At 54.5% G+C, this 21,506-nt stretch overlaps 5 protein-coding genes across 5 annotated transcripts; all 5 read left to right on the top strand.

Annotated features, from left to right (window-relative positions):
* Positions 1-1,617: 1,617 nt before the first annotated feature.
* Positions 1,618-3,423, top strand: JKF63_02591 (uncharacterized protein; the record flags this gene model as incomplete). Its single annotated transcript, XM_067898616.1, has 1 exon — positions 1,618-3,423. One exon carries the CDS (start codon positions 1,618-1,620, stop codon positions 3,421-3,423), a length of 1,806 nt encoding a protein of 601 aa, XP_067754773.1.
* Positions 3,424-4,773: 1,350 nt separating this feature from the next.
* On the top strand, positions 4,774-5,628 carry JKF63_02590 (uncharacterized protein; the record flags this gene model as incomplete). Its single annotated transcript, XM_067898615.1, has 1 exon — positions 4,774-5,628. One exon carries the CDS (start codon positions 4,774-4,776, stop codon positions 5,626-5,628), a length of 855 nt encoding a protein of 284 aa, XP_067754772.1.
* Positions 5,629-6,463: 835 nt separating this feature from the next.
* On the top strand, positions 6,464-10,648 carry JKF63_02589 (uncharacterized protein; the record flags this gene model as incomplete). The annotated part of the gene is made up of 3 exons (XM_067898614.1): positions 6,464-7,622; positions 8,721-9,583; positions 9,944-10,648. The coding sequence occupies 3 exons, from the start codon at positions 6,464-6,466 to the stop codon at positions 10,646-10,648; spliced, it is 2,727 nt and encodes a 908-aa protein (XP_067754771.1).
* Positions 10,649-11,893: 1,245 nt separating this feature from the next.
* Positions 11,894-12,457, top strand: JKF63_02588 (uncharacterized protein; the record flags this gene model as incomplete). Its single annotated transcript, XM_067898613.1, has 1 exon — positions 11,894-12,457. The coding sequence occupies one exon, from the start codon at positions 11,894-11,896 to the stop codon at positions 12,455-12,457; it is 564 nt and encodes a 187-aa protein (XP_067754770.1).
* A 5,440-nt stretch (positions 12,458-17,897) lies between these two features.
* JKF63_02587 (uncharacterized protein) lies at positions 17,898-19,001 on the top strand (the record flags this gene model as incomplete). Its single annotated transcript, XM_067898612.1, has 1 exon — positions 17,898-19,001. The coding sequence occupies one exon, from the start codon at positions 17,898-17,900 to the stop codon at positions 18,999-19,001; it is 1,104 nt and encodes a 367-aa protein (XP_067754769.1).
* Between the last annotated feature and the right edge of the window lie 2,505 nt (positions 19,002-21,506).

The raw sequence follows: 21,506 nt of genomic DNA, 5'->3' as shown, positions 1-21,506 counted from the left end.
TCTGTTGTATGGTGCGCCCCCCCCCTCCTCCTTCCTCTCCCATTTCTCTAACCCTCTGGGTTCTTGCTCTGGTGTTACTCTGCTACTGTCGTGACATAATGTCAAAGAACTGGTCCGTGTGTCTCTCTCTGCCTGCCTCTGTCTGTGTGCATGTGCAGGCATGCACAAAACGAAAAGGGGAGTTGGCTCTGAACTTTGGTACAACTTGGTTGAACAGCTGCTCTTCCAGACCTCAGGAGTGCGTTGCAGGGTGTGCAACACTGCGGCTGTGGTGTGGATCCGTCTGTTGTGGTGTTGTTTGAGGCTTTAGCCCCTCCCCCTTTTCCTTCATCCCCCCCCCTTTCCTCCTCCCCACCAACACCACCGGAGACGACCGCCCGGGGGCGGGGGCGGGGGCGGACTTGTAGGTGCAGTTGTTTGTTCTCATTTTCTGCTATTCATCTTTCTTGACGGCTTGCAGGTGTGAAGCTGTCTCTTTTTCACGCATACACACCACAAATTACATCAGTGGTCGGGGGCACAAAGACCCTCCTTCCTGGCTTCGGTCCCCAGCCAACCATCTTGATGACCCCTGTTGTGTGTGGGGAAGTGTCACGTACACACCGGGATGTGCTGATTGGCGCGAGCTCGATGGAGGAGGAAGAGGGGGGACTGTGACACACTTGCCGTGTTTACTTCCTTGCCTCTGTCGAACAAACCTCGAGATCGGGGAAAACTTGAAAAAACAAATACATATTGATTTTAGCGTCCAAAAAAAAAAGGAAAAGAGAGGAGAGGAAGGCAACGCCCTACGTTGTCGTATTCACCCGATGCCACGGCAGTTGTGCAGAGGGAAGTGAGAAGGCCGTAACCTCTCCTCCTCAGCCTTTTGTGTCCCCATTATGGTCCTCGTCCCTCTTCTCTTCGCTCATTTTGGTTCTCGGGTTTCTCTTGCTGTCTGTGGCCGTTGTGCCATGACACCTATGACTTCTTCTCAGCTTGCATACGTTTAACGTTGTGTACTCGCACGCTCTCTGGGCCTCATTTTCCTGTGGGCGTACATGTCTACATGTTACGCATCCCCATCATGCGCGCACACACACACACGCATATTTATATTGTATGGGTTTAGGCTCCTGTCAGTGAACCCGCGTATACTTCTTCTGGTACGTGAGGTTTATAAACGAACAATTATCATTCCACACAGTTTGAATATCGTGGTAGTTTGAGTCACGCTCCTCTCGCTCCTGTGGTCTTGCAGCTTTTTTTTTTCTTGTGTCATCGCTGGGCATATTCCACGCACATATATATATATATATATATATGCGCGTATATTTATCAGTGAGGGGTTGTGTGATATTTTTCTTATTGTAGCCCCCCCGCCTTTGTCATTCCAAATGAACTACTCCTGCATTCTTTTTATCGTATTTTCACTGCTGCGGGGATCGAGACATTATTTTACGCGCGAGTGTGCCTTCCCATCCGAGTGCTGGTGCACGTGCTGACGCGTTGCACGCTTTGCTGTCTAGGCGAGAAGTGGACACCAGCAAACGCTGGCAACGGCATCCGTCTGTCATCTCCCTCGCTCACCACTGCCCTCACCAAAACTTGGCTCCAGTGGCATCGCGACAGTCGACGATGATGTCTTTTACTCACACAAATTCATTTCACGAAGGCGCCCCGACTACAGCCCTCTGTACTGAGAGTGACAGTAATGACGCCGTCAAAGGTGACTCGGAGACGGTGCCGTGGTACACATACATGAACAACCACGGCGGGCTCTCTCTGCGCAGCGGCAGCCGCCCGGCGCACACCGAGACTAATGACGAAGCATGGAAGCCAAGGGCGTTGCATCTCGCAGAGGAAACACCTGTCGAGGAGGGGGACAGCCGCTCGTTCTCCTCAGTGGTCGACTCTCGTGCCTTCCTTAAGGTCGCACCCTTCGACAGCCGCGCCGCCGCGTCGAGCTCCACCATTCCAACGCATATCTCGACTCTAGCAGCAAGTTCAAGCGCAGTGGCGACAGTGTCACCCACCCTGCGCACCCGCGTCGGGCAGTGGTGCCGCCCGCAGAGATCCGTAACGTTTCGCGATTGGTATCTCTCTCGCTACTGTAACGGCACGCAGGTGCGATGGATCGAGAAGGCACAACACATGTTTGGTCCACTCCAGGGAGTATTCGTGCAGTACTTTCAGTTGTGGAGTCTCACGGGTGAGGCCGAGTTCTATATACTTTGTATCCCGACGGTTGTGTGGATCGGTATGCCGCTCCTCGGTGTGCAGATTGCGTCACTGCTATGCATGGGGCAGTACGTGACCGGCACCCTGAAAGACTTTGCGTGCTGCCCACGTCCGCCTTGTCCACCCCTGCAACTGCACGGTAAGCGCAGCACCCACGACAACGAGTACGGATTCCCAAGCACCCACTCTTGCCATTGCACCGTCTTCTCGTTCGTTCTCTATACACAGCTGGTGCGCGTCTTTCCTGATCATGCCTTCCTGTGCTGGCTGGTGTCTGCTTTCTACTTTGTGAATGTCAGTTTTTCACGCGTTTACCTCGGCATGCACTGGATCGGTGACCTCATTGGTGGCTGGCTAGTGGCTCTCCTTGCGATTCTACTTCACGAGGCCTTCCTTGATCGGTGGGAGGCCTACATCCTAGAGCGGTCAGAAACGCCATGGTGGGGGTATGCGTTTGCGTACGCCACTCTGCATCTTCTCTCCGTAGCACACGCCACCCCGCATGACCCATGTCCGTGCTACGTTGATAGCCTTCGCTTTGCTGGTGTAATGATTGGCGCTACGATTGGTTTCTGGGAGTTCTACTCGATCTATGGCACGTTGGCGGCGCGCCCGAAGCCGGATCAGATTTTAGACGAAGTCCTCTCCCTCAGTTTTCTTCTTCAGTGGGTTGTGTGCATCGTCATCGTTGTCGTGAGCAAGGAGGTCTCATCCCTCGTTGCTGGAGTTGTACTCGAGGGGATCTTCAAGTTCTTGTCGGGTGCGTACGCGACTCGGTTGCCCAAGTTTATTCGGCGGCCTTACTTGATTATGGCCAAGGTAATCGGTCTGACTACGCTTGGAAACGCGCGAGGCCAGAAGAGTTACATCCCCTGCATCACCAACAATACACCTCCTCAGATGCTAGGTGACCGTTGCCACAGCGGCCCTCTCCAGGATGGGTACACGCCGAGTCCGCCCATCGACACGGAAGTGGTGGATGAGTCCGACGGGTTCTTGAATGCTCAGCAAATATGGTCACTTAGAACTCATCGACACTGGTGGCTCTGGGATATACACAAACGTACCGCTTCGTATGCGACAACGGGCTTTGTTGTAAGCTTTGTATGCCAGGTGCTCTTGCGGGAAGGGTTTGGGGTAGGCCAGGATCCCTCCCACCCTGCGACGCGCGGTCCGCGACCGTGGAGGCGGTCCCTGGCGTGAAATACCGAATAGCGGGGTGTGGGAGGGAGGAAGGTGATCTGGTAGCGGTAAATGTCAGAGTGGATACTGGCCGCTGTCCCCCCCCCCCTGCTCATTGCGCGCGCGTGTGTGTGCGTGTGTGTGGTTGTCTTTGCGGTGTTTCTACTCTGTGCCGCCACCGTTCCCCCCTTCTCCCCTTCTTCCTTCCCCCTCCCCCTTATTTTTTTTTTCGGCGACTCTGATCGAGTTGAGGGGAGGGAGGGGAGGGGGTTACACGCGCAGTTTTTTTTTCCTCTTCGTTTGTTGTGGTATCTCCTTTTTGTTTCGACTGATTTGGGATCGCAACGGCTCTTCCATAAAGTGAGTGAATTGCCCAGGATCGCGCATCAAAGATGCCCAGCAATTCACCTTTGACATGTGTTGCTTTGACCTCTCTCCTCTCGATGACGGGGGAGGGGGTGGGAGGTATGCGCTGCGATCGATAATAACGGAATCGATATTTTCTCCTCTGATTTGTCAATCTTATCGACGGAAGATCAGAAGTTGTGACTGCGGAGGGGATGGCGGCAGCTGCGCTTATCCCTTTGCATTCCCTCATTCTTTTTTTTTTCCTGACCCCTTTGCTTCGCCATTGACCGCTGCCCAACACATGTTATAGTGGCACGTAGCCAAAAAAAAAAACACCGGGGACTCCCTCCCTCTCCCTTTTCATGGCAATTGCTCCGATTCAAATGTAGCGAAATTGCTGATTAACATCTGAGCAGTGATGCGAGAGAGGAGGAGAAGTGGGTGGGGAAGTGGCGTATCCCCTCTGCAGAAGACTATTCGTGTGTGTGGGTGTGTGCTTCCGTTCCCTTGTCCATTAAGACTTTTTTTTTAGTTTGAGGAGGGGGGGGGGGAGAGGGGCGATAACGGATAACAGACGCTGCGGCCATCGTCTTTCCGATTACCAGCGTATGCACAGCCCCGGTGATTCGGATCGTGTGAATCATACTCGTATGAAGCAAGCGCCAGCAAGGGTCATTTGTGTCGGGAAGACCGTTTCTCTTTTAGTTTTGTCATGCGCTCTTCCCTCAATCCCCCCCCCCTCTCCCACTCCATGACCCCCTCCTAAACGTTGATGCTGACCACAGATGGCGCACCTCTGCACTGACGGCTGCTGTAATCTTCGACTCTTCAAAGTATGCTTCACCTTCTCCATCGACAACATCTCGTTCTCTTCTCGCCGCCGTAACATTCAAAAGAGTGGCACTCTTGTGAGTGTATAGTGTGTGTGTGCCCGCGTTTTCGGGTGCGACAGCGCACTGCTCTTATTTTGCTTGTTGCCAAGCTCCTCCCCTTCCCTGTGACAGAGAGTCAGCAGCAGCCATCATGCTGAGCACCACCCCCATTACCTTGGCCTCAACGGCCAAGGGGTACATGAATCGAGTTATGGTGTACGCCCATCGTCGCCGGAAGGCCCGCTATCTGGCTCCCAAGAACGCGCACGTCCGCTCGCCGCTTGCGAACAAGATGCCAGAGGAGTACAGCAACACCTGGGACCCCCGCAGTGGCGTTGAGTGGCACAATCGCATGCGCAACCGCAATCATTACCGGCACTGGCCGTGGGCTCGCTGGACTGACGACCCTGTGCGCTTTCACCAGGACAGCGTTTGTCGCCGCACTGTGTCGGCCGCCAGCGCTTCAGCCAACAATGGTGCACCGGAGTGGGATTACTATGTGGAAGTCGGCCAGGAGTACGAGACACCATCGCACTTCCCACTGTTTTACACCGCTCCATTCATTTATCAATACACTGCGCGGTGCTGGTCGCGCGAGGCGCTGCAGTCATACCTGGAACATATCGCGCAGAAATCCGGCGTACGCACCATCGCTGACGTGGTGACTATGCAAGAGGCATTGTACACGTGGTGGCACCGCAACGCCATGGACGCTGTTCCGCTGGGAGTGTTGCAGCACTTGGAGCTGGTTTGTCGAGACATTGTTGCTCAGAACACGCGCAAATCCTACCGCACCGAGCAACACCAACTTGGCATTCTTCGAACACGTGAGATGGAGAGATACTACGCCTTGCCATACCTACGCGGCCCTGCCATGCCAGTACAGCTCGCACAGCCACCTGGCGAGTATCCACACGGAAAGTACACGCAGATGAAGGGAGACGTGAAAGTTCACCCTCTGCATAGGACAGATGCGCGGTACAAGCACAACATGTACCCTGCATAAGTGATGTCGCGGTGAAACTCGGTGTTTTGGGAGGGGGGAAGGGGCTTGTGCAGGCCATGTGGAGGAGGAATGATGTACGCGCAGCCAAGGGTGTTCGCATTTATATTCACAGGGTGCATCATGCGTCTGCTGCAGTGCTTGTGTGGGTGTAGCGCTGTAGATTGGTAAGCTTGCCTCCGTGAATGCATTAAGGGGACACGTACGCGTTGTTCGTGTTATTCTTCTTACTTTGTTGTTGTGTGATTGTTTTTTTCGAGCGGTCAATCGTCGCCGCCACCTCACTTTAAAACAAAAGAAAGAGAGGCGATACAAAGCAAGCAGAAAACACCTCCTACAATTCACCGCATGCGTGCGTGCGTGTGTGTGAGTATATCTATATCTATATATATATATATATATACACGTGAGTTTGAGAAGAGGGAAGGGGAAATTCTTCTCCAATGGAAAATACTGCGTTCTTGACCCAGTCTAGCGGTCGAATATACGTCAAATACTCTCCCACGTTTCTTTCGATCCCCGCCTTCCTCCCCCCTTCCCTCCCTCCCTCCCCCTCTCCACACACACTCACACTTTTTTTTTCTACCCCGCACTGTACGTTACCCATGCGGACATGAATTCCAAAGTCGTGCAAGAGGGATTCTTCATTTCTGATATCCTCTCTTCATAATTCGTCGACGTGCACTCACAAACAACCCCTTTCTCGTACACGCTGGTGATAAATCTCTGGTGGTGAGCCGCTCACCCCCTCCCCAATACACACACACACACACACACGAGTAGACCAGCGACAAGTAGTCGTTCTTGTAAAGGGCAGCATTTCAGCTCAGTCAGGGACATGTGGGGTTTCTTGAATAATGTTCGGGAGTCGCTGCGGCACGTAGTTGCTCCCCCCCCTACTGCAAACCACGCCAGGAGCGCCGCCGCAGCCACCACTTCAACCCCTCCCACTACGAATGTAGAAGAAAAAGGCCTTGAGCAGACGCTTGATCAGCTGACGGCCGGGGTGTTCCGCGTATGGCACAAGCTTGACCAGACGGCCACCAAACTTTTTACTCAGGCTCTCGACAGCGCCGCCCCGCTTCGGGAGGACGCCACCCCAAAGCTTTTTTCCTTAACAGCAGACGCATGCGCCTCTCTCCCAGATGAAGACCTTTTGGAGCTGCTCGTTGATGCCGTTTCACAGACCAGCGATTGCGCTCGTCAAGCGCTCGACGAGGCCAACTTCCTCTTGAGCCTTGGCGTTGAGGAGCAGATCGCGCACACGACGGACTACCTCGGGTGCTATAAATGGTGGGATCACACGGTGAACCGCCGCCTCCTTGTTTGTCAGAATTTAATGAAAGATCGCTTCACAGACGCCGCCACCACCACACCGGCGCACGTCGAGACGGTGAGGACGGTATACGAGAGAATTGAGAAGATACGGCATTCTAGCACAGCGCCAATGGCTGCGGTTGCGGCTCGCGGCCGCCTTCTAGAAGACGAGCGCTACGATTTGCTGAAATCCTTTCCCTCAACGTACCCCGCCAATGACAAGGTCCAGCCAAGAGACGTAGGCGTCTCAGCTGTTGCTTCTGCGTCGTCGGCTCTGAATGACCACCTCACCGCGCCGCTTACTCCAGCGTGTGACACGGATTCGGAGAAGAGTGTAGTCCCTACTGTGCCCCATCTCGATTCCGCTCACACTGAAAAACCCAGTTCCGTTTCTCTGTCATCGACCACTTCTCCCGAGCCGAATACTCACTCGAACGCAGCTCCTTCGCTTGGAAACCGCAGCACCCCTTCATTCCTGGAACCTCCTCATCCTCTGCCAGCCTTTTCAGAACAGCTGCATCTCGCGGAAGAGCAGGCACGACTCGAGCGCATCGCCGAGGAAGAGCGTCTGGCACGCGAGGCCGCAGCGGAGGAGCAGGCACGACTCGAGCGCATAGCCGAGGAGGAGCGTCTGGCACGCGAGGCCGCAGCGGAGGAGCAGGCACGACTCGAGCGCATCGCTGAGGAGGAGCGTCTGGCACGCGAGGCCGCAGCGGAGGAGCAGGCACGCCTCGAGCGCATAGCCGAGGAGGAGCGTCTGGCACGCGAGGCCGCAGCGGAGGAGCAGGCACGACTCGAGCGCATAGCCGAGGAGGAGCGTCTGGCACGCGAGGCCGCAGCGGAGGAGCAGGCACGACTCGAGCGCATCGCCGAGGAGGAGCGTCTGGCACGCGAGGCCGCAGCGGAGGAGCAGGCACGACTCGAGCGCATCGCCGAGGAGGAGCGTCTGGCACGCGAGGCCGCAGCGGAGGAGCAGGCACGACTCGAGCGCATAGCCGAGGAGGAGCGTCTGGCACGCGAGGCCGCAGCGGAGGAGCAGGCACGACTCGAGCGCATAGCCGCAGAGGAGCAGGCACGCCTCGCAGCGCATAGGCCGCAGCGGAGGAGCAGGCACGCCTCGAACGCATAGCCGCAGAGGAGCAGGCACGCCTCGAGCGCATAGCCGAGGAAGAGCGTCTGGCACGCGAGGCCGCAGCGGAGGAGCAGGCACGACTCGAGCGCATCGCCGAGGAGGAGCGTCTGGCACGCGAGGCCGCAGCGGAGGAGCAGGCACGACTCGAGCGCATAGCCGAGGAGGAGCGTCTGGCACGCGAGGCCGCAGCGGAGGAGCAGGCACGACTCGAGCGCATAGCCGCAGAGGAGCAGGCACGCCTCGAACGCATAGCCGAGGAGGAGCAGGCACGCCTCGAACGCATAGCCGCAGAGGAGCAGGCACGCCTCGAGCGCATAGCCGAGGAAGAGCGTCTGGCACGCGAGGCCGCAGCGGAGGAGCAGGCACGACTCGAGCGCATCGCCGAGGAGGAGCGTCTGGCACGCGAGGCCGCAGCGGAGGAGCAGGCACGACTCGAGCGCATCGCCGAGGAGGAGCGTCTGGCACGCGAGCGCCAGCAGCGGAGGAGCAGGCACGACTCGAGCGCATAGCCGCAGGGAGGAGCAGGCACGCCTCGAACGCATAGCCGAGGAGGAGCGTCTGGCACGCCTCGAACGCATAGCCGCGGAGGAGCAGGCACGCCTCGAGCGCATAGCCGAGGAGGAGCGTCTGGCACGCGAGGCCGCAGCGGAGGAGCAGGCACGACTCGAGCGCATCGCCGAGGAGGAGCGTCTGGCACGCGAGGCCGCAGCGGAGGAGCAGGCACGACTCGAGCGCATAGCCGCAGAGGAGCAGGCACGCCTCGAACGCATAGCCGCAGAGGAGCAGGCACGCCTCGAACGCATAGCCGCAGAGGAGCAGGCACGCCTCGAGCGCATCGCCGAGGAGGAGCGTCTGGCACGCGAGGCCGCAGCGGAGGAGCAGGCACGACTCGAGCGCATCGCCGAGGAAGAGCGTGTGGCACGCGAGGCCGCAGCGGAAGAGCAGGCACGACTCGAGCGCATCGCCGAGGAGGAGCGTCTGGCACGCGAGGCCGCAGCGGAAGAGCAGGCACGACTCGAGCGCATCGCCGAGGAGGAGCGTCTGGCACGCGAGGCCGCAGCGGAGGAGCAGGCACGACTCGAGCGCATCGCCGAGGAGGAGCGTCTGGCACGCGAGGCCGCAGAGGAGGAGCAGGCACGACTCGAGCGCATCGCCGAGGAGGAGCGTCTGGCACGCGAGGCCGCACAGGAGGAGCAGGCACGACTCGAGCGCATAGCCGCAGAGGAGCAGGCACGCCTCGAGCGCATAGCCGCAGAGGAGCGTCTGGCACGCGAGGCCGCAGCGGAGGAGCAGGCACGACTCGAGCGCATCGCCGAGGAGGAGCGTCTGGCACGCGAGGCCGCAGCGGAGGAGCAGGCACGCCTCGAGCGCATCGCCGAGGAAGAGCGTGTGGCACGCGACGCCGCAGCGGAAGAGCAGGCACGACTCGAGCGCATCGCCGAGGAGGAGCGTCTGGCACGCGAGGCCGCAGCGGAAGAGCAGGCACGACTCGAGCGCATCGCCGAGGAGGAGCGTCTGGCACGCGAGGCTGCAGCGGAGGAGCAGGCACGACTCGAGCGCATCGCCGAGGAAGAGCGTGTGGCACGCGAGGCCGCAGCGGAAGAGCAGGCACGACTCGAGCGCATCGCCGAGGAGGAGCGTCTGGCACGCGAGGCCGCAGCGGAAGAGCAGGCACGACTCGAGCGCATCGCCGAGGAGGAGCGTCTGGCACGCGAGGCCGCAGCGGAGGAGCAGGCACGACTCGAGCGCATAGCCGCAGAGGAGCAGGCACGACTCGAGCGCATCGCCGAGGAGGAGCGTCTGGCACGCGAGGCCGCAGCGGAGGAACAGCTGGGGGCGAAGGTTTTGGGCATAGTACAACCTCACGAGGGAGTCGAACGGGCGAAAATATCGAGAAATGCGCAAGAAGCCTGGGCAATAATGTACGGAGATTTTGTGCTGGCGGCGCACTTGATAGCTTCAGCTGCACCCAACACTGCCAGGAGCCATGGTGCCACAGGTCATCGGGCACCCGCAGTTAACGGAGATGATGGATGGGGGGATGACGATGACTTCGAGGAGGTGAACATGGATGCGTGTAGACTGCACGTGAACTCCTCCGAACATCGGCTCAGTTGGAGCGGCACCAGCCCCTCCAACTCGTCTTGCCTGCCCCACGCCACCCCACACGCAGAGACTACGCCATTAGCGCAGCGGAATGTGGGGATGGTGCCCAAAAAGCGCACGCCACCTTCTACGCCGCTCCCCCGTGCTGGAGAGCGCGCTGTCACAGAAACCCCCACTGCCAATCAGGGTCGTCGATCAGGTGGAATGAGTTTAAGGAAAAAGTCGCCACTAGCTCGAGCGGCGCCTGCCGTAGCAACGCCCGTCTCCGCGCTCTCCTCTTGTGCATCTCCAGGCAATAGGGGCACTGTGAGCAGTCCGTATAGCGCCGTCTTGAATCCCACCGCTGGCGCGGTGGGATCACCACGTGCTTACCAGCAGATGGTCCTCACAACCCCCTCTTCTGCAGCGAAGCAATCAAGGCGCTCAGTGCGCCTCGAAGAAGGCGATAATTGGGATGATGATTGGTGAACACTCTCACATTTGTACTAGTCTCCATCTCTAAACAGTGTATATATATATATATACATATACATATACATGTGTATATTAACGTATACAAGGATGCACACAAAAGGCTACTTTTTTTTTTGCAGCGGATGTGTGCGTCGGCAGCACTGTTCCATTGAAAGAGTTGCACATCGCCGAGTGATACCACTCCTCATATATATATATATATTTATTTCTTTTTTCTTCACACCGCTTCAGTACTGGTCCGCAAGAAAGGGGGGGGTTCAGTGGGCTAATCACTAATTGCCCTCTCAGAGGACATCACGCTCATCTGCTGTGCTTGGTTCTACGCTTAGGTGCTTTCATCATTGTTTTGACGAGGCTGGGCGCGCTCGCTATTTCGGGAGACGTGTGTATGTAATGATGTGTACTCGCTGTGTTGCTGAGGAAACAACATGAAGGGAGAAGAGGAAAAAAAGGGGGACTGGTAAAATGGGGGATCGCGGCTCATCCCACACGCTTCCAGGTGCACTGTAAGGAGGAGAGGTCACTTAACGTCACGGAAGGGGTTCGAAACGATAGTTTGGAAATTATGATCCCAATTCGTGCCTTGACCTTTGTGCGTCACCAAGGGGGGTAACCCTACGCGGCCCCAGCGACCACTTTCTTTACATACTCATCTTGAGGTAGCACCAAGTGAGAGAAGAAGATAGGTGCTCGAAGGCAGATCCCCAGCTCCCCCCCCCCCCCCCCCCCACTACAGGTCGCAGCATCTACTCTGCGGCACACTCGCATGTGCGCCAGTCATGTCGTTTGTCTTCTTATCAAAGGTACCCTAGGCTACCTCCGGCACCTGTCCTTTCAGATATCTTTGACCCCTCTCTCTCTTTTTTTCTTGTCCAACTCCTCCTCTCGCGATTCCCCAATATCGCCCCCCCTCCCCAAATCATTGCCATTCGCACACCGACTTGCACATTCGCTCACTCTGTTGTTATACCGCGTCAAGAACTTTCTGCCATCATCTTTCCCTTCCGACTTCTCTCTCTCCTCTATCACCCACTAGCTTCATCCACAAGACACATACACACAGGCACACCGTTGCTTTTCATTTTTTGCTTGCCCCCCCCCCCCCCACCCCAAAATACACACACGCTACCTCTTCCACTCCTCTCCACACCCGGCATACGCAAACACCGGGTTTATTTTTCTTTTTTTTCTCGTCGACTCCTTTGTCCCCTCTCTCCATTCCCACGACTAAGCGCAGACATGTCGGCTGAAGAACAAGAGGTCACGTCTGACTCGGTGCAGGCTGCTGCCGCGGTCACCTCGAAGAAGCAGGCAAATTCATATTACTATTGGCACGGTCACGAAAAGGAGCGAGCAAAGGTTGGAGATGTCGCTCCAATGCCAACGCCACAGCTCGTTTCCAAGGACGATGCGGCGACTGTGGCTGCGCCTGCTGTGCCGACGATGTCTGTTTCCAAATACAGCTGGTGCGATGAGGACAAGTTTGTGTCGGTGTACATTGACACCGTTGCGCTGGAGGGGGAAACACTGGACGGGAGCTCTGTTGAAGCAACCTTCAAGGACAAATCTCTCAAAGTCGAATTTGTCACTGCGGACAGATCCGGGAAGACTCGCACGAAGTGCTTCTCCATTCGACTGTCGAAGCGGATTGACAAGGACAGGTGCTTGACAAAGGTGAAGCCGAAAACGCAGCAGATTTTGGTGAGATTGGCCAAGAAGGTGGAGAGTACGTGGATGGACCTCGAGGGGAAGGCAAATGGCCATGATTCAGCATCCGGCGACGATGCATCTGATGCAGAGTGAGATCCTGGTCTTCCGCGACTCTCTCGATTTTGCGCGTACTGCCTTGCGAAATGACCTCTGGCAGTTGTGGCGAGGCTGGAACGGTGCTGTGGTCGTGGGAAGGGTGGGGGAGTGCAAAAAAGGGAAAAGAGCGCGCGGCGTGGCGTCGTGAGGCGGGCGACTAAAAACAGCGCGAACGTTTTAGCCCCAGTGCTTTTGGCCCTTCTCCCTGTTTTAATGCGAGAAAATCTCATTAGGAAGATGAAAAAGAGGAGGAGAAAGACAGAGAAAGACACAACCACTTGATGTGCCCTTGCTTTGTTTTCGGTGCTCCCCTCCTGTTCCCCCCCCCCCCCCAACCACCCTACGCTTCTTCACCCACCCCTCTTCCACTTCTTCTCGCTCCGTCACGCTGCTTTGAATGTGTGTGTGTGTGTGTGGTATTATTTTGTTTGTTTGTGTGACCGTGTAATGCATCTCTCGCCTTTTCTCTTTCTCTTCTCAGCTTTTGATATCCCTTACGCATGAATTCTGACGCGACCGTGGGGAGGAGTCGCACAAGAAGGGGTGGGAGGAAGAAAGAAGGGACGATGGAGATGTGAGCTCCCGGTGTGTACATGTGTGAGCTGATGGAAAGAGGGTACCGCTTTTTTTAATTTTTCACAATATCCCCCCCCCCCGTTATACCACACCCTTGTTCCTCCTCCATGCTGCGCTGGGCTCTCTCCTCGTTTTGCCGAACCCAAGGTGATGCGTTTTGTACAGGCGCCATTTTACGAGCGCTACCGTCATCGCTTTGCCCCCTCCCTCGAACAACAACAACAACAACAACCAAAAAAAAGGAGGAAACACGGTGAGAATTCTCTCCTGAGGGAGAAATACGCACAACAAAAGAAATACGTATGTATATGTGCCTCACAAATTTGAAAGGAAAAGATGAGACGCGTGTGCGGGTACGTACGCTGGATCACGTCGAGGGGCATCTCGGAGTATTTTTACTCTCCCCCCACCGCACATCACCGGATTGAAGCTGGTCTTGCCGCCATTGTCTTTCCGCACCCACGTTGTGTGCATGCCCAAGTAATGGGGGGGGGCAAAGAATAGGCGAGAGCAGCAGACAGGTGATCCCCAATATTACCCCAGCGCCCTTTATGTGTGTTTCCGTGTAGGACACGTGGTACTACCTTTTTTCGACCTTGTCGTGAATTCTATGCGGCAAAGAGAAGGCAAGATCTGGGCTACATCAGCTCGCAAAGACGTGTGGGAATCGGCGTCCTTCGTCGCTACATGAACCACAAGCCCTGTACCCGTGTGTATAGGAAACTCAACTCCCTCTTCCTATTCCTCACAACCTCCCTTGTGTTTTGCGTTTCCACCCCTTTCCTATGATGGTCCCATGCCGTGCATCCCGTGCACAGACAAGGGATTCGTATGCACACACACACACACACACAGACATTTTTTTCTACGATCGGCACCTGAGTGCAAATCGAAATATAAAAAAAAACAACGACTGGAAAAACGGGAAAGCGTGTGAAGACGTTTCCACCTTTTATTGCCTGCTCGCTTGTGCCTTGCGCACCTTGCCAGTGTGACTGGGAGAATAAGAGCGTAGACCATCTGGGGAGACTACTGGCGGCCATACTGAGGTGAATTTTTTTTCCCAAAGCCGTGTTGCACAAGGGACAGGTATAATCACATTATCGAGGTTGATTAGAGACGTAAGCTCTCGGTCTCCCCCCCCCCCCAAAGCAGAGGTGTTGCGTCCCCGTCTTCGTCACCCTTTCTGTTTCTTGTGCCATCACCTTTCTCTCTCGCAAATTTCCCTGCCCTCCCGTGCCTCCGTGTGTATGTAATGTGCATACAAACTCTCATCCCCAAATTTTCTGGATTCCCCTACGCGAGAAAGAAGTCGAGAGAGAGAGAGAGCATCCTTCCATGCAGAAGAAAGAATTGATTTGATTAAGTTGCCCCTCCCCTGCACTCTCCACGCTTTGCCAACAGCACACACTCGGCAGCAGCAGCAGCCCATTGCCTACATTTTTTCTGTGCATTCTTACTAGCTCCACTCACCGATTCATCGCCCCGAGGCGCCACATCACCGCTTTCGCTTCCTCTTTCCCCGCTGTGATCCATTCACGTTTTCCTCTTGACTATTTCTGCTACTCGCGCGTTCACTCCATCGAAGCAAAGAACGTTGTGAGAGAGCCCAATACCGAAGAGAGGGGTGGGAAAATTTTTTCAAAAAAACAAAAAAACAATACGACACAAACACGAGCATCAAGACGAAGCACCGAAGAATTTGGACGACAGAGAGAGAGAGAGACCCCCCCCTCCCCTCGGCAGAAGAAGAGGGAGACATCTTTTCACAATTCAACAGGATACAGTAACGAGGACGAAGCGTGGAGGTGAGGAAGGAAGCTAGTCAACCCAGGTACGTACGCGAGAGGATCCAGCAGGCTTGATCGAGGATTAACGAGGAGGCAACAAGACCTTAGTTTCAGAGACCGCTGAATACAGGAGTCGCCCATATTTCTCGTCAGGACTTACTGCCCCCCCCCCCGTCTCCCCCTTCCCCTTTCTCGCCCCATAAACAAACAAAAAACGCACGTGGTATTTTTTTTTCTCTCTGCTATTGCGTAGATCATCGTCACTTGTTGTAGATCGTCGTTTGTTTCTCTCATCCTTCGACCTTGCTAGCTCTGACTCTCTCGTGTATCCAAGAAGAAATCAGTAGCACCCACATCTTCTACACTCAGCTCTTGTATTGCGTGGGCACGCTGTAAGCAGGCTTTCACTATTTCCGCACTGTTGGATATCTCTCCCTTCATCGTCTTCTGCTCTTCACCACATTTGCCGAGACACGCTCTTTATATATATATATGTAAAGGTGTATTCGCTTTTATTTCCCAGTGCGTGTCTTTTCACTCACCCCCCGTGCGTGTGTGTGTGTGTACGCATTTTCTCCCTTTTTTCTTGGGCTTTTTATATTTTAGGTGTACCGCTTCAATTCCTTTTGTACTGCGCTTCTCCTCGCGCCCCCGTCCCACACACACACACACACACACACACACAATCCCTCCCCCCCTTTCAGGGATATTTTTTTTCTTCCCTCCCCGCAGACCCAATTCTCCGTGTGTGTGTGTGTGTGTGTGTTTCTTCCCTACACACTCGTTGAGTACGGAGTGCTGCCTCAACTCTACGCATTTTTACATACGCACTCCTTTTTTTTTCTTTTTCGTTTTGCACCTCACCCCCTTCGTACACCATTCCAGAGAGCCCCCCTCCCCCCGCACCTCCCTTTCTCCTCCCCATCTCCCATCCCACCCACTCATCTCTCTTTTTTTTTTCTTTTTCACCAAGAGCCAGAAAAGTGAGTCCGTAGCCCCCTTTTCACCGCTGAATCACACACAACACTGTAACTGGACTCCTACAGGCGCAAGAGAGAGGCAAGGGGGAAAACTCAGAATTGTCAACTTCGCCCCGCTCGGTCGTGCTGCTGCGCAAAGAGAGGAACGGACAGCACAAGGAATCACGCATAGTACTCAAGAGGAAGTAAATCGCAGCTGTCTTCCTCTTCCGTCCTCCTCCTCCCCCCCCCCTCCCCCTACACCCCCACACCCCTTTTCTTCCTCGCGTTAAACACCGTTCATCCCTTGTTTTTCTTTTCTCATACGCTGCTGCGTCTCTGCTAAACTTTCTATTGCACCATCCCGATCAACAGTAATTCCCAGCCCTCCCCCCACCCCCCACCCCTCATTCCTCATTCCGTTTGAGTGGTCCTCCACACGCGCGTACACATATATTCATCTATATATAGATATATATGTCTGTGTCTGTGTGTACATATATATATAAATAAATATATAACGAGAAAAGGAAACCAGACAGAAAACAGCTTTACCAACTGTGTACCGCGTTCCTCCAATACGACAAACAGCGAAAATAATACGTGAAGGAAGAGGAAGGAAGAAGGCAAAAAAAAGGAGGGGGTTGAGGGGATCTTTATTTGACGTCTCTAGAGTTGTGAGTGCCGGTGTTTCTCATTTTTATCCTTTTTTCTTTTTGAAGGAGAAAGCATAAACGCGTACACGCACCTACAGAGTAAGTGAAGAAACAGGAAAGAAACACAGACGAGTGTATTGTCCTCTTAAATACCATTATGAGAGGATCTCTCTAGTGCAACGCTCCATCTCCTTGTTTTTTTTTTCCTCGGCATCTCCAGCATCTGTGCTTTTCTTCCCTTGTTCCTTCACGACAGAGGGCTTTTTTATTGCTCACTTTTCGTGGTTTGTGTCTCTCACCCCACCCTTCTGCTACAGATTGCACAACTCCTCAAACCCCCATCCCAGTAGTAGCGTGAACAACAACAACACTGCACACACGTGAAAGGAAGCGATTCGCCTTTACCTCTAGATTCGCTTCGTCTTCTTTTTTTGTTTTTACTTCCCTCCTCCCCCCCCCTCTGTGTGTTTACTTTGGTGTTGTACGCGTGTGTTTTTTTTTGTGTTTGTTTGCACCTCCAACCTTTCCCCTCCTTTTAAATCTTTTTTTTTGTCATTGAGCACTTTGGCCAGGGGTTTGGAGGAGGGGAGGGAGGGGAGGTTGGCTTTATCAGGGCGAAAGCTGTTCTGCGGAGCGTCTCTCTCTCTCTGCGCCTCTCACAGTTTTGTTTTTCTTCCCCTCTTCTCCTCCCCCCCCCCCACACACACACACAGGCGCACCCAACGGCGCCATTCTCTTTTCATTCCTGCATCTGTTCTACCCCTTTGTCTGTACCGGGTTCGACCCCCCCTTCCCACAGAAAACAAAGACGCACACACACACACACACTGGACAACAATTCGGGAATCAAGAGTGGAAGATATTCAAGCAAAAAAAAAGGTACAGCGGCGTCAAGTGGCAAGCATAGGACTCCATCCGTCAGCGTAGCGAGGTGAATTCACCAAATAAAACGAACAAGAACAACCGGGGCACAGGCAAACTATCTCAGGGTCAGTGTGCACAACCCTTGCGCGCGTGCGTGTGTGTGTGTGTGTTTCCTCCTCTTCTTCGCTTCTCGCACTTTGTTTTGCTTGTTCCACGTACTTTTTGAAACAAGCAAAAACAGAAAATATTTCCCATTCCGTGAGTCCGTCCTCTCTTTCTCTGCTCGTTTTTGTAGTTGTGGCTCTGGCGATTGCCACCTTCCTCCACCCCCCCCCTCCTCGGTCACCCCTCTACCATACACTTCTTTTTGTGATTCGTTGTCTCTGTGCCTCTCTGTTTTGCAACATTTTAATCTGTTTTCATTTGTTTTTTTTTATTTTGTATGAGTTTGTGCGTGCGTGTGGAAATTTGGTTGTCTGGTCACGTCGCTCGTCTTCGTCGGTAGTGCTTTGCTCTCCCTCCCCTCCCTCCCTCCCTCCCTCCCTCCTCTTCCTCCCCCTCTGTGTGTATCTGGCCCCTGTGATCCGTCTGCATGCATCCCCCATCTTCACCTCATTTGGGGGGCAACGAAGCACTTCACTCTCTTTCGAACGTAGCGCCCCCCTCGATGACTCGTTGCGTGAGTGAAAATGGATTCTGCACGTTCCCTGCCAAAATGCTCTCTGAATTCGAGGTGACGTCGCACGCGACTTCCACGTCTGAGGCCGTCATGGACAGCTCATCTCGAAGTGTTTCCGCGGTCTCGATAGCGTCGACTGCCATCCCCAATCCCTCGAGTATGCCCCGCAGCTCGCCCGACACGGCGGGTGCTGAGTGTCTATCTCAGTTGCTTTCATTGGATCTGAGCGGCATCAGCACCCCGCCGCTCTACGAACTCTCAGCGGAGGACGCTTCGCTTCGCGCCAAAATTGCTGTGAACGCGAAGCTTCTTCTTCACTCACTGACTGGTTACGAGGCAGACGACATTGTTGATGTGCTCTACGTTAAAGAAACATGGTTTTCGATCGAGGTGCTGATCTATGCCCTGTGCTTGATAAACCGTCTGACTTGCCGGTATCCAAATTGGTCTGCCCCGCACAACAGAACGAACCCCGACGAGGTCAGCGCGGAGAACTCGCCTATGCGCCACAGCTCCAGCATGCCCACCTTGAGCTCTAAAGTATCGCATGTGTGTAGCAGCACCTCCAGTGACGCAAGCCACGCTGACAACAGTGATGAGTCGAAGGGGAATCCCACACCCCCAGAGTTCAGCGATCCCATCAACAGTGCTAGCGCACACAACATCGGCGATGTGTTTAACCGCCATAACACCCGTCGCCGCGTCGTCGCAGTGCTGCTCATATCTGCCAAATTTCACGGTGATCTCGTCTACAAGACATGCTCGCTCACAAATGCGCTGAACAAGTACCGCAGCGAAAAGATAACACTACAGGAGCATTGTACCGCTGCACCCCTTGGGGGCGCTGCCGCTTCTTCCACCACTGCAACGTCGATGCCGAACCGGCCCTTCCCCCGTATCGCACCCGCTCATCTTGGGCAGTGCGAGAAGCGGCTCTTCCAGGAGCTGGGCTGCACCGCCATGGTCCGCCAAAGCGAGTACCAACACTGTGAGGAGATTGTATTCCAAGGCATATGAACGGTCCACAGTGGCGCGGGAAGGTGCTCAGCAGCAACCGCCGAAGCATGCGCCCCTAAAGGGAGGCGTGTGTGGTGGTTTTATTCAGAACTGAATGTTCGCGCCTCTTTTATTCTTGTTTTTCTGTGTGTCTCCCTCTCTCCCGCCACCGTTATTGTCGCTCTCTGGTGATGTCAGGTCACCTCTTTTGTGCGCGCTCCCATACGATCCGCTGCCCTATTTTTTTTTTTTTGGGGGGGGGGCCTTCCGCATTTTCTTGTACCGGTTTTAATGCGTGCTGTGGAACTGATGCGCGGCGACTTCACTGAGAGTCACACGTCAAGTTGTTGTTATCAGCTGCACTGGCAGCAGACACCCGTTCTGCCCCCCATTCCTCACACCCTACCCCCGCTGTCGCTCACTGACCGCAATTTTGATCACCCGTGCGCAGGGAGAGGAGGGGGGGGGGAGGCCCCATAAGAGGTTGTGTATTTTCCTCTTCTGAACGTTCTCACCCGAGAGGATGCACAAGCACACATCCTCCCTCCCTCCCTCCTCTTCATATATACATATATATATATATATATGTGACATTGTGTACTGGCTGCTCTCGACACTTGGCTTTATCTAGCTCATTTTTGGAAATTTTTTTACTCGGTTCATGTTTTGGGTGTCAGCGGTATAGCTCACAGGATGTGTGGAAAACTGTATGTCTCTCATCTCCCTTCCCCTTCCTAATTTACTCGTCTTTTTTCTCCCCCTCCCCCCCCCTCCACCCAGCTCCTCCGTGATACACGAATCACAGTGCAACAGGTCGAGGGCTTCCTGGCTGTACACACTTTGGGCTGTTCTTTTTTTATGGGGGGGTCGTTCCCCCCCTTTTCCAATCGTCATTGTGCAGTTTTTGTTTGCCTTTTTTTTTCTTTTCTCTTTAGTCGAGCGTACTCATAATAGTGTAGGTAATGTATTTCCCAATCCCTGTGTGTATGTGTGTGTGTGTGTGTGTGTGTGTACGTCTCTTGGGTGAGAGAAAAAAAAACACTGGGTTGCTTAGTGGATGCATGGACGCGAGTGAGAGGGAAAGTGTTGGGAACACGAAAAGAGAAAAGAGGGGGAGCGTGGTGAACTCCGGTTTCATTGATTAATAAAAAACGAGGGAGGAGGAACAGCTGCTGCTGCAAGAGGATCCAGTCAGGCAGGTTTCGACCCCCCCCCCCCCTCATACACGCAGGTAGGAGGGGAGCAAAAAAAAATCTTTTTTTTTTCGACGACTTTCTGAGTTTTTCTTTCCTGTTCTCTCCCTCCTTTCTCGATCACATTCATTCCCGTACATGCCCCCCCCCCTCCCCGCCTTGCTCAGCAGACACTACACTTGCCCATGTGTCGTGTGTGCTCCCTCCCCCCTCCCCTTATCTTGCTCTAGTGGGTTTTAACGAACAAGTAGACATATATGCGTATGTGTATGTATCTATACGTGTATACTGTGTGTACCTTGCCTTGTTCCGTGTGTGGCTTATCCATTGTCGAACTCTCCTTTGGATGTCAAGACGGGCGCTTCTCTTGAAGCGTTTCGATATCCGCGTATCCGCCCCCACCCATTCTTTGGGAGCTGCATGAACGCTCGCGCACCCATATGACGTTTATCTTTGGGTGTATGCGGTTGGGTGGTGTAGCTGTGGGAATTAAAGTGACCGTGGCCCTTCTTTTCTAGTTGCGCAATGTCTGCCAAGACTTTTCCATCGGTGTTTCACTTGTTGCGACCCCTTCTTTTTATTTATTTTCACACAACCACTCTCCCACTTTTGTGTTGGAGCCCTCGCCTTCAAACAGCGGTGCCGTTGCGCCTCTCTGTTGTTTGTCAAGTACTGCCTCGACTTTTACTGTTGACCTTGATGACAGGGGGGAGGGGAGGGGAGGGGGCTGATCTCAGCGTAGGGCATTTTGCAGAGGGAGGGTTCAACACCCGCACTCCACGGCAATTTGAGACACAGCCTCCCCCTATCCACTTGTTCTGGTCGAAATCACTCTTGCTGGTGGCACGGCCTGCTACCTAGGACATGGAAGGAGGAGAAGAGAGGTTGGGAGCCACCCCCGGTGGGGGGAGGGGGATGCACCTCGTGTTGGCCAGACCACTGGGAGCTGCTGAAGCGACGGAAAAGGGGCAGGGGCGGTACTCAGATAGCGGAGTCCACACTATCTCAGTGCTGGTTTAATGCTGCCTGGACCCGGACGGTGGACCTGTAAACAGTTGAGGCTGAGCGTGGAGCTCCATCTCAGGCTCCGCGCAGGGATTGAAACATCGGAAGAAAAAGGAGGGTTGTATGTATATATGTATGTATATATATATATATATTCTCTCAGTGATTGTGAACTATGGTTTCTTCGTGGTAGGTCAGGTGCTTGCGGACCGAAAGGGGAAAGGAGAGGTCGAGCACGACACGGTCAAAGGCTTTCAAAGCCCCGATGTGCACTGGTCTCTCTTTCCCTGCGCCCCTCCCACCCCTTCTCGCTCCTATGACATCTGGG

This window comes from Porcisia hertigi, chromosome 32 (assembly GCF_017918235.1).
Source record: "Porcisia hertigi strain C119 chromosome 32, whole genome shotgun sequence".
NCBI lineage: Eukaryota > Euglenozoa > Kinetoplastea > Trypanosomatida > Trypanosomatidae > Porcisia > Porcisia hertigi.
The sequence above is the reverse complement of the archived record's forward strand: the minus strand, read 5'-3'. Positions and strand labels throughout refer to the sequence as shown.